General features: G+C 31.8%; 4 protein-coding genes across 11 annotated transcripts; 2 read left to right on the top strand and 2 right to left on the bottom strand.

Moving 5' to 3' along the window:
- Positions 1 to 46: 46 nt before the first annotated feature.
- On the top strand, positions 47 to 3508 carry LOC128888698 (uncharacterized). Of its 4 annotated transcripts, XM_054145754.1 has the most exons (7): positions 55 to 195; positions 261 to 359; positions 425 to 543; positions 641 to 980; positions 1076 to 1852; positions 1940 to 3102; positions 3176 to 3508. In XM_054145754.1, the coding sequence occupies exons 3-7, from the start codon at positions 503 to 505 to the stop codon at positions 3315 to 3317; spliced, it is 2463 nt and encodes an 820-aa protein (XP_054001729.1). In that variant the 5' UTR covers positions 55 to 195; positions 261 to 359; positions 425 to 502; the 3' UTR covers positions 3318 to 3508. The 4 variants fall into 4 exon arrangements, with proteins under 4 accessions (XP_054001727.1, XP_054001729.1, XP_054001730.1 ...); XM_054145752.1 differs by having other exon boundaries at positions 47 to 359; positions 455 to 543; XM_054145755.1 differs by lacking the exon at positions 261 to 359 and having other exon boundaries at positions 67 to 195.
- On the bottom strand, positions 3471 to 11605 carry LOC128888703 (eukaryotic translation initiation factor 2 subunit 3, Y-linked). The gene is made up of 9 exons (XM_054145765.1): positions 11435 to 11605; positions 11070 to 11133; positions 10887 to 10997; positions 4932 to 5165; positions 4679 to 4837; positions 4359 to 4588; positions 4147 to 4291; positions 3895 to 4064; positions 3471 to 3816 (listed from the first exon to the last, which is right to left on the bottom strand). The coding sequence occupies exons 1-9, from the start codon at positions 11504 to 11506 to the stop codon at positions 3580 to 3582; spliced, it is 1422 nt and encodes a 473-aa protein (XP_054001740.1). The 5' UTR covers positions 11507 to 11605; the 3' UTR covers positions 3471 to 3579.
- LOC128888700 (histone-lysine N-methyltransferase SUV39H2) lies at positions 5475 to 10358 on the bottom strand. Of its 2 annotated transcripts, XM_054145762.1 has the most exons (3): positions 10288 to 10358; positions 9733 to 9878; positions 5475 to 9015 (listed from the first exon to the last, which is right to left on the bottom strand). In XM_054145762.1, the coding sequence occupies exon 3, from the start codon at positions 8951 to 8953 to the stop codon at positions 7199 to 7201; it is 1755 nt and encodes a 584-aa protein (XP_054001737.1). In that variant the 5' UTR covers positions 8954 to 9015; positions 9733 to 9878; positions 10288 to 10358; the 3' UTR covers positions 5475 to 7198. The 2 variants fall into 2 exon arrangements, with proteins under 2 accessions (XP_054001737.1, XP_054001738.1); XM_054145763.1 differs by lacking the exons at positions 9733 to 9878; positions 10288 to 10358 and adding an exon at positions 9125 to 9244.
- Positions 9130 to 14719, top strand: LOC128888699 (dihydroxyacetone phosphate acyltransferase). 4 transcript variants are annotated; one of them, XM_054145761.1, is made up of 8 exons: positions 9130 to 9263; positions 10296 to 10394; positions 12167 to 12526; positions 12622 to 13032; positions 13116 to 13623; positions 13687 to 13985; positions 14061 to 14314; positions 14390 to 14719. In XM_054145761.1, the coding sequence occupies exons 3-8, from the start codon at positions 12235 to 12237 to the stop codon at positions 14717 to 14719; spliced, it is 2094 nt and encodes a 697-aa protein (XP_054001736.1). In that variant the 5' UTR covers positions 9130 to 9263; positions 10296 to 10394; positions 12167 to 12234. The 4 variants fall into 4 exon arrangements, with proteins under 4 accessions (XP_054001736.1, XP_054001735.1, XP_054001732.1 ...); XM_054145759.1 differs by lacking the exons at positions 9130 to 9263; positions 10296 to 10394 and adding exons at positions 11701 to 11812; positions 11882 to 12030; XM_054145760.1 differs by lacking the exons at positions 9130 to 9263; positions 10296 to 10394 and adding an exon at positions 11676 to 11991.
- Positions 14720 to 14806: the final 87 nt, after the last annotated feature.

The raw sequence follows: 14806 nt of genomic DNA, 5'->3' as shown, positions 1-14806 counted from the left end.
TTTGCCACCGATGGCGCCACTCGTATTAATCCAATAAACTATTTTAACCTCGCATAAATTCCCTACCACAGAACAAGATGAAGCACAACTAAGGCATTTGTATATATAAAAATTATTTAAAAAATGTATATATATATATATGATTTTATTTTATTAATACACGTACTACGTACTTAAATGTCACTGACTTTTTACGTATGTACTTTTATTTAATGTTTCCTACCGGCATATTTCGGAGTTCTGTTGTACGTTTCTTGCAGTTCAACTCAACATACAAATAGAATTAATAATAATAATCTACACTAGATAGAAATATTTGTGTCATCCATAAGTCTTGCTATTAAAGATAATTATCAAAGGTAGAAATTAATTACATGAATTTACATGTTCTTACAAAGAATTTACTGCATTTTTAATGATACAGGTAACAAGACCCTTTGTATTTACAAAATAGGTGGATGAATCAAAATATTTTTTAAATTTGCGCTAAAAGAGCAAGAGAATGACAGAAAAGGGGAAAAAGTTAGCCACCAATGTATTAACGTAAGTTTTCTTTATGCATACAATATTTTAGTATATCTTAACAGTTGGTCATTAATACCAACAATTTTAAAATAATTTAACAATTGTTATTTTATAGAGCTGAAGAACTCCTACAACATAAAGGTATTAAGTACAATGCATGGGATGAATATGAGAGGTCGGTTAAAACTCTACCAAAGACTGGAAAAAAACAATTTGAGCCAGATAACTCTTGGTTACAAAATATGCAAATTGAAAAGGGTATAAATGCTAGGAAAAATTTAATAGCTGTAGAAAGAGTAGATCGTATTTCTCAATTAGCCAGTGCTGAATGGTTGCCACTGGAAAAAAGAGCTAGAGTGAAAAAACACTCTGGTCAAGATTGGGGAAATTTTGGTCTAGATAAAAGTGGTGCTTTGTATTTAATACCAGAAGAAGCATTATTTCTTTTAGAAGCTGTATGTTATCATATGGTTTAAATATATTATTTATAACAAGAATTAGATTGTTGTCTAACACGGCAGAGAAAAAGTAAGACACTATTTTGTTTTAGAACTGTTTGGAACTTACATGGAATGATGTACCATTGTCCATTCAACAAGCCTATGAACTTTTAATCGATAATGTTGAGTGCTCAATAGATGAATACAGAGTTTATAATCAATTAGTACGTTACGGTTATCGTATACAACGTTTCATTTATGATTCAGAAAAAAATGTAAAGAACGACGAAATTGCTAACATAAAACGTAAAGTCATCATAGAACCTGAAAATGGTCTATGGATGTCTGATACTCAACAGCAAACTAAAAATTGTACATATATACATGATGAGAAACATGTTAATGATCATGAAAATATTCATTTATACAGTGATGCTGATATATCAGAAGGTGTATATAAAGTTGTAGATGATCTGCTTAACATGGTAGAAGATGAAACTCGACATGCAAACGTTGAGTGTAAAAATAATACAGAGGATTGTATGACATTGGATACTAATTCACAGACAGAAAAAATTCCTCAAGATAAAAGGAAACGAAACTCTAAAGTAGAAATTATATCAGATGAAACCTTGTTAGGTAGTATAAAAATTGTTACAGAACCTGTGAATAATCCTATCAAGAGAAATAGTTCAATGACTGATTGGCGATCATCGCGCATACAACGAAACGTCAAGTTGTTACCCAAAAGAACTGACAAAGTATCGCTACCTACCGATATTGCTATACTTGATTCTAATATTAAAAGTTCTGAAGATAATTTAGGTAAACATAAACTATCTTCACCATCTAACAAGGAATCGCAATGCAAGAAATCGAAACATGAGGTAATATATATAATAATAATTCCATCATGATATTTATAATGTTAAAATACTAAATTAAAGTATTACGATTATTGTATTTTTAATTAGGTTATAGAGCTTTCAGATGATGAGATTCAAGAAGTACCACAGCCTATGACACGAATGGACATATTAAATTTAATTCCAAATATTGCATCTCAATCTACAGTTACAGTGAATACTTCAAGAGGTTATATACCCCATCGAATAAAACCGTATAAAACTGTTTATCATTACGAAAATGCACACTCGAAAAATTCACAAGAAATAGACAGAAGACTGCTACCTGAAGAAAGTTTAGATAATTCGAATAACAGTATAAGTCAAAATGTACTTCAATGCAGTGACGTATCTATGAATAATACCACCAGAAGAAATACACATGTTGCTACATATAATCAAAATTTAGAAACAAATATACATAATGTTTATACACAAAATTACTTCTCTATGGAACGTGGGCAGTATACAAACTTCAATACTAATTACATGTATAATAATAGAATGCCATTTGCATACAGCCAAAATTCATTTTGGCATCATAGGAATACTATGTTTCAGAACGTGTTTGTCGCTCTCGAGAATCATAGCGCAGCTATTCACCAAAATAGATTTATGTCTGTACAAATGAACAATTTTTCAGTACCAAACGTGTATAACAACATGATGAGAAATTTGTTTGGTCGAAACCAGTTTTATCATAATTTTCATCAGAATTCATTACCGCCAAGGAAATTTTATCACCATAGAATCGTACAAAATACGTCAATTCATTGTAGCATAGCTAGAAACCTATCGCCCTCAGAACCTCGTCAAAGGTATTACCCACGAAATCAATATAGAAATTCAAATACATTATCGAATTATAACGATGAAGTTTATCAGCCATCATTCAAAATACTCCCAGGAGCATCTTCCTGGTCAGAATTAAAAAGCAAATGGCGCGAAGAAAAAACAATTACTATCGATGACGAGGATACGCAAAAAGACGGGAATGAAGATTGCGACGAAGTACAAGTAGTTGGAAAATTACAGAGTCCGCTTATCGGGCCAAAGAATGCGAGTAATTTGGAAGAAATTTTTAGTAAACTTAAAATAATTAAGTCCGCACCCGAGAAAACTGTAAGACGGAAGAAAAGTAGATACAAGATATCGTATAATGTTTATTCTAATACTCAAAATTATAGAAAAGCAAATCCTGGTCCTCCACTCTACCGAGTAGTTGTAATAAGGTAACTAATTTCTGTTAGTAGCATACTATCTTTATGTCATACGGAACACAACGTATTTTGGTTTCTATTTTAGGCAAGATGATCCATTTTTGCAACCAATTGAATTGCATCGCTTACTACAAGATGCACACAACTCACCTATAGTATTGGCGTGTGTTTCAATGTCAATTTCTTACATTCAACCGGGATATGTATGGATACCTAATTTAACGTAACGAAAATAAAATATTTAATTATACTTATGTATTTATTTTAAATTATGCCAAATTTTATAGAATCAATTTCAGTTAATCGAGCATCGGTAGTAACGGAGAGAATATTTATTATATAGGAAAGAATCATAGGGAATAATGCATTATATACATAAATTGTATTTCATACTTTATTATAAACATTTCAAGCAACATTTCTCGTTGTAGAAATTATTTTCAATTTTTTTTTATACCGATTTTCAGCTTTTCTGTAATATTCGTAGAATTATTTTCGATCTATAACCGGTTCTATAGTTTGTCCTCCGCATATCTGACCCCATCCAATCAGACGCCAATGTTTCTCAACGCGTCGCGACAGCGCGATCTTCTCATCGATTTCTGTACAGACGGGATTCGTCAAGCTAATTTTAGCTAAATCGACGCGAGTCGCTAGTACACGACCTCCGGTACTTAGCGACCCGATATTGACCAAGAGCACTTCGTTTCTCGATAACTTCGGTACCTATTATCAAATAGTATCGTTAACAGTTACAAACTGTTAACATAAAAAACGTGCAATACTTTCATGTAACAATCTTACCCTTGCTCCTTTTTTATCGCCCTCTGTCCTGACCCCTAATAAACGTTTAAGGAGATAATATGATATTTCAAGTTCAATAAATATTTTTGGTAAGGCTCCGACAGCTCCCAAAATTTGACCCACCAAACGATCCGCTCGGCACAATGTTGGTTCGATTTTCGTCCCAACACCTTAAAATTTATCGCACAAAGACTATACACATCTTTCTTTTTTCCTTTAATATATTTTTTAAATGTATGTAACGTAACTTACCGATAAGACCACCCGGTACAGCAAACTGGAGTTCGTTTTGTTCGGCAAATAATGATACTATTCGTGAAAATATAGGTCTACAAGTCAATTTTCCCTCGCTGTCTTTCGATACTAGTCCAGGTCGTACTTCAATTTCCATGCCCACCTAAAAAACGTATTAAGTTACAACGTATACGATACGAAGATATATAAAGAATATACTTCTAACGTACTTTTAATACTCCTCTTAAAATACTTCCTCCAGCAACGCCTCCTTTCAAATCATCTACTTCGCAGCCCGGCTTATTCACGTCGAATGATCGAATTACAATTAATCGGGGCTCTGATGTGAAATCTCTTAATGGTACTGGAATTTTCTTTGTGATGTATTCGCACAAGACCTCGATATTGTATTTTAATTGTGCGGAAATTGGTATAACGGGGGCTCCTTCAGCTACTGTACCTGTTTAAAAGAAAAGTATTATTTGTTTATTAACACGTATCGGAGAAAATGGAACAATGATTCGAAAACCTATTATCAAGGCTATATTACCTTGGACGAATTTCAAGATTTGTTCGTATTGCTCTTTTGCTTGAGCTTCTTTCACCAAGTCTATCTTGTTTTGCAGAATTACAATGTGTTTTAATTTCATAATTTCGATAGCAGCCAAATGCTCCGACGTTTGTGGCTGAGGACACGATTCGTTGCCAGCTATAAATAAATAATATTAATACGGTCTACAGTGTAATATCGCAATGGATAAAATATTACAAAAGATATAGCAAAACTTGTATCAATTAAGTACCAATTAAAAGCAAAGCAGCATCCATGACTGCTGCGCCGTTCAACATGGTTGCCATAAGGATATCGTGTCCTGGACAATCAACGAAGGATACATGACGAACCAGCTCAAACCGTCCGGAGCAAACTGGGCGCAGACATGGGAATAAATCATCTTTGCTTGATCCTCCGGATATGTAACATCCTGGTCTTGGACATTTTTCGTTATTGCATTTGTAAATCTTTGCGTTTGCATACCCTGAAACAAATTCAAACAGATTCGTTGTATTACTTTAATGGAACAGCTTTTTTCTTTCTTTCTCTTTTTAATTTTTCGAATTCTACCCTCCGACTGAAGTATAAATTTGTTGACAAATTTTTTTTCGACGTAAATTCTGTCATCGATACACTTTTAAAATTTTGATAAAACTTTATACAAACTATGAAAAGTAAATTGTGTTAATTATCAAACGATTACATACATTCGCTAGGACTATGAGGAAAGTTAAAGAAAGGTCGAGTTTTAATATTTTACATATTAATATCATCGCATTAAAAAAAAGGTCGATTATCGATGTAACAATTAACATTTATTCATTTGTGCATTACAAGTACATAAAGAGAACACCAAATATTCTTATACACATGTATAACTTTAAATAATTTAAAAATGTAAATTAAGATATTTGCTTCTAAGTAACTCAATTTTCTACTAGCAAAACAAAGGTACAAAATTGTAGAACTACTGCCTAACTTCGGTATAACTTGATTGATTTATAGGAGAATAATAAATCTTCAAGATTAATTTTCTTAACTTTCGATTTTTCTATAGTTTAAAGATCGTTAGAAAATTTTAACTTACAATACAGTATGCAGAGTGTGTGCGTGCATAACATTAAAGATTTACTGAAATTGTTACACGAACATTTTGTTAAGTTTTAAGCAAGACGCGTATAGCGTCCTTCTATATCGAGTTCAATTGTATCACTTTGTCTCGTTTGATTAAAAAATTGTCTACTACATAGTATCAATATAATAATGTTATTTCATAATCAGACGAACTAAAAAATTAAATGCTAATTTTACGTAATGACACGGTATCATAGTTTCACAGAAACATTAATACAAAGGAGATAGAATGTAACTACTTCTCTGCAGAAAAGGACATACCAGTGAAAGAGGATGCACGTATAAAAACAAATAATCTTGAAAACTCACTATCCACGGTTTCTATTGTTAAATTGAAAAATATACAAACAAGTCGTACAATATACAGCGACTCACACAATTGAACGGATGTTTTACAAATTCCAGAAAATATCACAATACGCGTCACACGCACATGTATTTTTTCAAGAATTTGAAAAGTAAACAAGACACTACATTATGATTACTTGACACTCAAGTTTGGCGGAGGCCACATAATTATTTATGACTATATAAATGGTAACGTATGTTATATAATTAAACAAAAGTAACTGAAGATAGAACGACTAAGTAACGAACATTACTATGTTCGTGAATTCTGCAAGAACGAACGGAAGACGATTTGAGCAGATACTGAAAGAAGATACTCGAAGAAAACTGTAAAGTGAGTTCTGTTTCTATTCTAATATCTTCTTTTGTTGTCAAAATCAAAATGCGCATACTTATTAAAAAACTTAATCAATTATGTAAGCCATTGTAATTGCACCTCTATTCGTTGTCACGTTAGTCTAACAGATAACATTTAATTCGTTTAACAAAAATAATTGTTCTCTTCTAAAATCATAAATGTTTTTCTATACAAACAATCGATCTCCTTTATCTGAACATTATTATAATGTATAGAGAGTCACAGTAATTGTTTATACTTAAGTGAAACGCAAGTCACCTTGTATTGAAGTGAATGAACATGTTGGGCCATTAAGTTCGTGAAAAAACATCGACGTCAAAATTATAAAATATATCATTTCCGATTGATGTGTTAACAATTCCTTTACAATTACTTTGGACAAATGCAAGTGCTTGTCAACAATCATTGTAACATTATCTGCATTCATATACTTTCTTAAATACTTCGATCCACTTACCTGACGTAATTTAAACATAATGTAAAAGAAAAATAATGTTTACTAGAGTGAACAATAAATTATAAATGTAGACTTTGATTTTAGTACCAAATAGATTGGTTTACTCCTGCAAAACGTACGTAATTCTCAAACAGGATTATTAAAACAGCTAAAACTTAAGTCAGTATTTGCATAACTTTATGTAATACTAATATAATATAACGATCTTGCAAATTCAAATTCAAAATAAATATCGTCTACAATTTTGAGCCCCGCATTTACATAAAGTCTTGTTATTCGACAAATCGGATTCCGGCGTGTCTGGTCGTATCTCGAAATCTTTTTCTGTGATAATGGTATTTAAATCCTCCGTTATCGATACATCTTGTCTTATAGAATTGTCGCTATTTTTCGAAGATTGGCACATGTAATCAAAAGTGATTTCTTCGTTCCTTTTGATATCTCTGGTCGCGAATAAAGCGAGTTTAGGGAGATTAGGATCAAGACAATTGATCCAAATAGCGTAGACCGCTAAATTTGGATCGCAGGAATGATTAATGAAGTGAGAGACGTTGCCATACATCGCAGCGTCGACAGTGTAAGGACACTGTTCTTCAGTCTCATTATAATCTAAATCGAAGAGGTAGGTTCTACCGGCAGCATCGTATTCTTTGCCACGTTTATCCGCTTCTTCGTTCGTAATCACTTCCCCAACGTATTGCGTTACAAAGGAACCCCTTTTGATCGCTTGCAAAGTTTTTACACCCCAACCTCTACCGTTGGTAGTTCTAAAAATACAGAGTTGCATCTCGGTGCCACGTTGGACCACTCGATTTACGCAATTCATGTTGCAAGTACATCGTTTGTTGCATTCGTAAATTGGTGTCCCGGGTGGAACTCGTATCTTCGATGTCGTAGTGTAGGGACAGAATCTGCCGTACTGAGTAAAACAGCATTTTGCTTTAGAGTTGCATAGAGTTTTGCATTCGCAACCGATAGGTGGATCATCAGGTATTATCACTCCAGCGCCAGGCAAATATTCGTCTATGTAATAAAAATCTTGAGGTGCTTCTTCTAGATCTACTTCGTTTTCAACCCGTATTAACGGTTTACCTTTAGTGATACTGTTCATTTCGTTTTCCCAGGCATTCAACGTGTCCAACTGTTTTCTTCTCAAATCACAGATCAACATACAAAGGATACCGTCTTGTATAAGTCGCAATTTATTATTTTTAACAAATTTTTGTTTCAAGAAATTTCTCATAGAGGTAAATAATTGATTGTGCTCTGTCGAGATCGACGTTATCATTTTCCCCTTGTATCTAAGTTCCCTTAAGAATTCCTCGATGTCTTGATTGTTCGGATAAAAGTTCGCCTTTTTCTTGAAACTATTGAGCAATTTCAATCTCTCTCTCTCAAAATCTTCTAATATATCCGTGCAATGTACCAAATTCGACATTGGTTCCCAACTATTGTACTCCGGGCCCCAATTTTTCCACTTAATTAAATAATTTATCATCCCATCTTTCTCTTTTTTTCCAAGAATCTTCTCTACTTCCCATAAATCGTTTCCTGACGACGATGTATTCGTTCTATTTTTGGTATCGTATTTCATATCCTTCAATATAATCCTCAATTCTTTTAACTGAATATGTTTTAAATCGTTCTTTAACTGTAATTTTTCTATATCGCTATCGTCTTTATCATCGGTACTAGTACTATTATTAATATTTAATATATTCAGTCTTTTCTTTTCTGTGCCAGGTTCTCTATTCTCAGAAAGACGCGAGTCTCTTTTTCTTCCACTCGCATTTGTGACTTGTTCAACTTCTCGGTTGAAAAAGATGTTACTTAAATTTCTTGCCGACGAATTAACAGTACCATCCTTATTAATATCTCCAGAGGAAGATATTAATATCTGTTCGCGCTTCGGTTGTTTGGCGGATGGCTGAATGTTTCCTGGAGAAGCTGGTCTTTTGTCATGTGTAGAAGACATTTTTCTCACGTAGCCAAGAGTGTCTTCTTGGTTCCCTTTGGTATCCTCCACTGCACGAGCGTCTGTAATGCCAAACATTTAAAGGATGTCATTCTCTTCAGTCATATTTTCCCATATTTCGTTTAACGTGTATTATCGTGCCTCTCTTTTTTCTTAGCATTAATGAATCACCTTGTACTCTGAAAATCCCTCAAATCCTCTTCATTCTTCTGTTTTGTTTACTAAGAGAGATGTGCAAGTGGTGATATTACGAGGCAATCGATACAATTCATAGAACTTTTGTGCAAAGGAAGGTGCCTCGTATAAAATGGTGAAGTTATATCCCTCGTGTTTAATTTATACAATATGCATATTTAACACATCCTTAGAAATACAGAAATATTAATTGACTAAAGCACACCTTAAAAACAAGTTCTATGCGATTGAATGGATAATTGTTGTTTAAAAATTACTAAATTCAAGGCTAGATTCAGAGCAAACACTGGAGAGCTATCACAAAAGTATGTGTTTAAAAATATTAATTTCAGGATTCCAACAAATGAAATTCGTGTTAACTTCAATATAAAAAAATTGTATACTTTATTACTTTTAAAACAAGTACAAAACAAATATTATTATATAGTACATTCACACTTAATTGTAAAAATTAATACAGCAAATGCTTAATATGTATATGCAGGAAAAGTCAATCATAAGCAGCTAAGAAATTCATTAACATATATAACAATACTTACCTTTATTTAAGTTTTAATTTATAATATAAATAGCATTATACTTACATGCATAACTCTTTATCGAAAAAACACTTCTTTTTTCAGTCTTCTTTAAAACTTTCGCGATTTTTAAACAAAATATTAAGGTATGCTTTAATCAATAGATTTTAATTTCTCAAATTCATATGCAATGACTTTTTTTCATGTAGTATCTAGAACATATTTATTAATCAATTGCATATCAATAGCAATAAAGAATGACAATCAAAATAAATCAATGACAGATAAAAAATAGTGAACCAAAAGTTAAATTATTACTTGCTAATAAATATATCTAACCCCACTTAATTTACGAAACAATTTTTTTGTACATATTAATCCACAGACGTATACATTTATAAAAAAAATCATAAAAACAAAATAAATAAAATCCATTTTGAAAATTTGTTCATTGTTATAAACAATATTATACTAATATAAAAAATAACGTGAAATCATTCAAACGAAAATAACGGAAGCATGTTGTTGTTACTATTAACACCAAGAAAGGAAATAAAAGTGTAGATTTAGAATGGCTGCATAAGGTACAGAATAAGCATGATTTTATAAATGATTAAATACTTTTTCAGTTACGAAACGATCTTGGATACCCGCGATCTTAGAAAACATTTATTCTACAAAATGGCGACCGTTGGATAATACTCAACGCGCCACCTATACGTCAAAAGGTAAATAAAATTCTTCAAATCTTATTTCCCTACAAATATAATACGAATAAAGTCTTTATTCTAGTGTTCAAAAGAATAGAAAATTAGAATTACTACAAAGTTAATAGTTAAAACAGAATGTGCCGATAGAATCTACCGATTTATTAAAATACTTAGCAAATACACATCCTTAAACTGTGTTTTGTTTTTAAGCCTATTATTTTGTTTGCAGATCCATATCAACGATGAATGTGCATATAAAAAGTCCTAGAAATTAAATAATCAGCTATTTGGTTATTAATTAATTAGCCAATTAGTATTTGGGTACATGAAGCTATAATCTTCTAATAACAAATTTTTAATATATTTGTAAGATGAATGATACAAAAAATTAATTCAACCTTAAAATGTTAAATTATTAACTAAGATGTTATACTATCATTCATTAAAAATGTGCAAACCTTAGTTAGAAGATGTTGAGTCAGAGTGATATGAAAACTTCAAACTACTTACCAAGTTTAATTGTAATGTTCCTTTCTAATTCATTTTTAAAACGAACAGTCTGTACTCCTGATATAGCTTTTACAATCGTAGATTTTCCATGCGCTACATGACCAATGGTACCTGTACAAAAATTTAATTATAACGTTTAATTGTTTGTAAAATAAATTTTAACATGACATGTATCATATTTACCAATATTAATCGTAGCCTGTCTACTGATAACTTCGGGTGATAACGCAGTCAATTTACTAACATCCTGAACAATAAAACAATTTAGTGAATTTAAATTGAAAAAAAAAATGCATAAATTACTGTGAACGTAATGAAATCGCTACAAATCAAAGTTATGTTATTAATAATTATCCCTAAACAAAAGAAGCGATAAGAAAACTTTCGGATGCCGTATCACATTTCTTGACACGTATTAGTACACATTTTCATTCGAATCAACGCAATCGTTAAGCAATACAGTATGCTAACGGTAAGAATTGAGGTTATACGAAACACGACGAATGCTTGTCAGAATATGGAGACAGATCGTTACAGATATTACTTACTAGCTTTGAAAGATCTTGTTTATACAGATTTGGTTGACCGGTAGTCACCCCTAAGCGTTCTTCACCACCCATAATCACTAAGTTAGTATTTGTAACACGCAACCACGCGAGGAACACTTCAAAAAAGGCAATACCTCATTTAAAATCACAAGTCCAGACGACTCCTAGACAGAATAAAAGCCAAGAAATTGTACGTAGCGCCAAGCGGATATATTGCGAACTAATAACGTACGATTCGTTTACAGTATAGTGTAAACTTTACACGATCTAAATTTACGCCGGTCAACACCGGTGTCAATGTGTTATAACATCGATGTATATTACAAAAAATTAATTCTTGTCTTTTAAACAAATTTACTATCAAATGCATAAATAATTGTAACTAAAAATAACATTTTATATTTCTGAAACAGAATAATAGACTAATTACATACAAAATTTCAACAGTTTTTTTTAGGACGATGAAACTGTCAATTACTTGCTAATATTATTGTAATTTAAACAATAATTTTTGCTAATGAATACTTATATAAAACAAGAAAACACCACTGTAATATGTAAGAAATCTCCATCGTGACCTATGAACGCGCGATTGAGTATGTACATATATATATATATATATATATATGTGCTAAAGTAACGCGGTTTATGAGGAATCTTCAGTAAACGACATTTAAATTGAAAATTAGCAGAATTTGATCATTGGACTTTATTTCGGTTTTGTTTTTTCAGAAACGTACATGTACGTGGTTGACGATTTCACAGACTAATGAAATTATTATAATCATTTTATCTTCAACATGGAACAACTCCCAGAATTTGTGGACTTATTACTTGCTAGAAGAAATGATTGTGATATTTTATGGGCTTCTAGACCTATGGAATCATTGGCACCGCATAAGCTTCCTCCAGAATCTAAGTATTCCAGACAACAAATGATTCAAGCTGTGCTAAATGATGAAAGAGTTAAGTTAACAATTGCATCTTTAGCTAAGTTACGCAAGGTCGATGTAAGCAAAGTTGTAAAGGAGGCTAGTATGATGGCAAATGAAATGGCCAGTAAAGCAAGATTGCCTACTGTTCGTTGGATAGGTAAAAAATAAATCTTTAGTATTAATTTTACCTATTAATTGAAAGATCTGCTAAAAAAGGATAAGTATAAATCATATATCAATTTTGATTTTCAGGTATAATTATCACAAAAGTTATTAAAAGAATTTTTTTAAGCATTTATATAAATGAAAGTGCAATATACAGAATAAAAAAAGAAATGCAGATTTCTCAAGTGCAATATGTTTTTGCACCTTCTCATAGAAGTTACTTGGATTTTATATTATTGTCGTATATTTTATTTTCCTATGATATGGCACTTCCAAATATTGCAAGTGGAATGGATTTTTATCAAATGTATATAATAGGAGAGTTATTAAGGCAAACAGGAGCTTTTTATATACGACGTACCTTTTCTACCGACTTACTGTATAAAAGAATATTTCAATCATATGTAATGTGTCTTGTGGAGCACAGTGATAGAGCAATTGAATTTTTTATAGAAGGTACACGAAGTAGAAGTTTGAAGAGCATAGTACCAAAGTTTGGTATGTAAAAAAAAGTAACTTTAATATAACATTATAAACATCAGTTGATATGATTATAATGTAAAGATTGTTTTTGTTTTAAGGTCTTCTTTCAACTATCCTAGAAAGTTTATTAGAGGGTAGTGTACCTGATATACATTTTGTACCTATAAGTATAAACTATGAGCGACCACCAGAAGAATTATTATTTGCATATGAACTTTTGGGAGTGCCAAAACCAAAAGAATCTACTACTGGACTCTTTCAATCTCTGTCTATTTTACAAAAACCTTGTGGTTACGGCCGCATCTTTTTTAACATTGGTGAACCTATCTCTGCATGTCATTTTTTGAGTATGGAGTATCGTAAAACAAAAGTATTAACGCCATATACAAAATTATCGTCAACTGTCACTGAGAAATTGGCCTATTCCATAATAGATTCGCACAAGAAAAATACAATTCTCATGCCCTTCAATATAATTGCTTTATTGTTCAATGAAAGAAGTCAAACACAGCCTGATGATCCATACACATTGGATACTTTAGTCGGCGATTATTTATGGTGTAAAAATCTGTTACAAGTATTCAATGCGACAGTACATACAGAAAGGTAAGATTTGCTTTAAAAAGTAGTTTGATATCATATTCGTTATTATAGACAAATTTTATACAGATTCGGCGATAAAAACAATGCAAGTACAAGTGATGTGAAAGAAGAAATATTAAATACTTTAAAGCCCCATGAAGAATTACTTGGATTTGATGAATCAAAATATTTAAGACTTAGAGAAAGACACAAAACAACAAAGCTAAAGAACAATGGACGTGTTAAAGGACATACTCTGTCTGAAAAAACTATGCAAATAGCTGTATCAGTTGTTAATATATCCATTTACTTAAATCCTACTTTATCTTTTTTCATAAAACCAGCTATTGTTACACTAGTAATAGGAGTAGAAGGTGTTGAAATCGGTAATGTTGAAGTCATTTGACGCTTTCATTACCCCTTATAAAAGAACTTTTGTATAATTAGTATATTACATATAGGAGCTGCTTTCAAACGATACGAATTACTGAGAACATTGCTTAGCACAGAATTTGCAATGCCTGCAATAGAAGATGAATCTATGATGAAATCAGAATGGGAAGAGACATTAAATTTGTTATTAAGAAAAAATTATATAAGTATTCAAAATAACTCGTATATAAAGGGACACAACCTAAAAGTACTTTCTCTCTTATATAATGTAATGTTACCATTTGTAGATGCAATATATATTACGTGTCTCGTCTTGTTCGAGGTAAAACAAAAATATATTTTCATTGTACTTTACATTTATGACGTATACATGAATGATTACTTCTTTCAATTGCAGTGGAAGGAATCAATATCGAATTACATAACAATAGAAGCACTTTTGATTGAAGGACAGAAACAAGCAGAAGTAGCATTCTTCGAAGGAAATGTATGGGGGAAACATCCGTATTCGTTATCTCTTGATTTATTTAATACGACAATAAGCAATCTCATAGCACAAGGTATTCTAGTACCATGTGAAAGGCAGAGTATGTACCAAGCTGATAAAATACGATTGGCATTAATTCTTACCGAACTGCGAAGCCTCTCGTTAAAACGACCAGTGGGTTCGTATTATAACATGGTATTATTACCTGAATTGCAATCAGCTATGCAATCTAAATTGTAAAAATAAGCTATATAAAACACAATCTCAGGAGCATCTACTACTATGAATCAAATTGAGCAAACCGAGGATTTCCTTGACTATGAAGAT

This window comes from Hylaeus anthracinus, unplaced genomic scaffold (assembly GCF_026225885.1).
Source record: "Hylaeus anthracinus isolate JK02 unplaced genomic scaffold, UHH_iyHylAnth1.0_haploid 11994, whole genome shotgun sequence".
NCBI lineage: Eukaryota > Metazoa > Arthropoda > Insecta > Hymenoptera > Colletidae > Hylaeus > Hylaeus anthracinus.
Note: the sequence above shows the minus strand (reverse complement) of the source record. Positions and strands in the feature narration are given on the sequence as shown.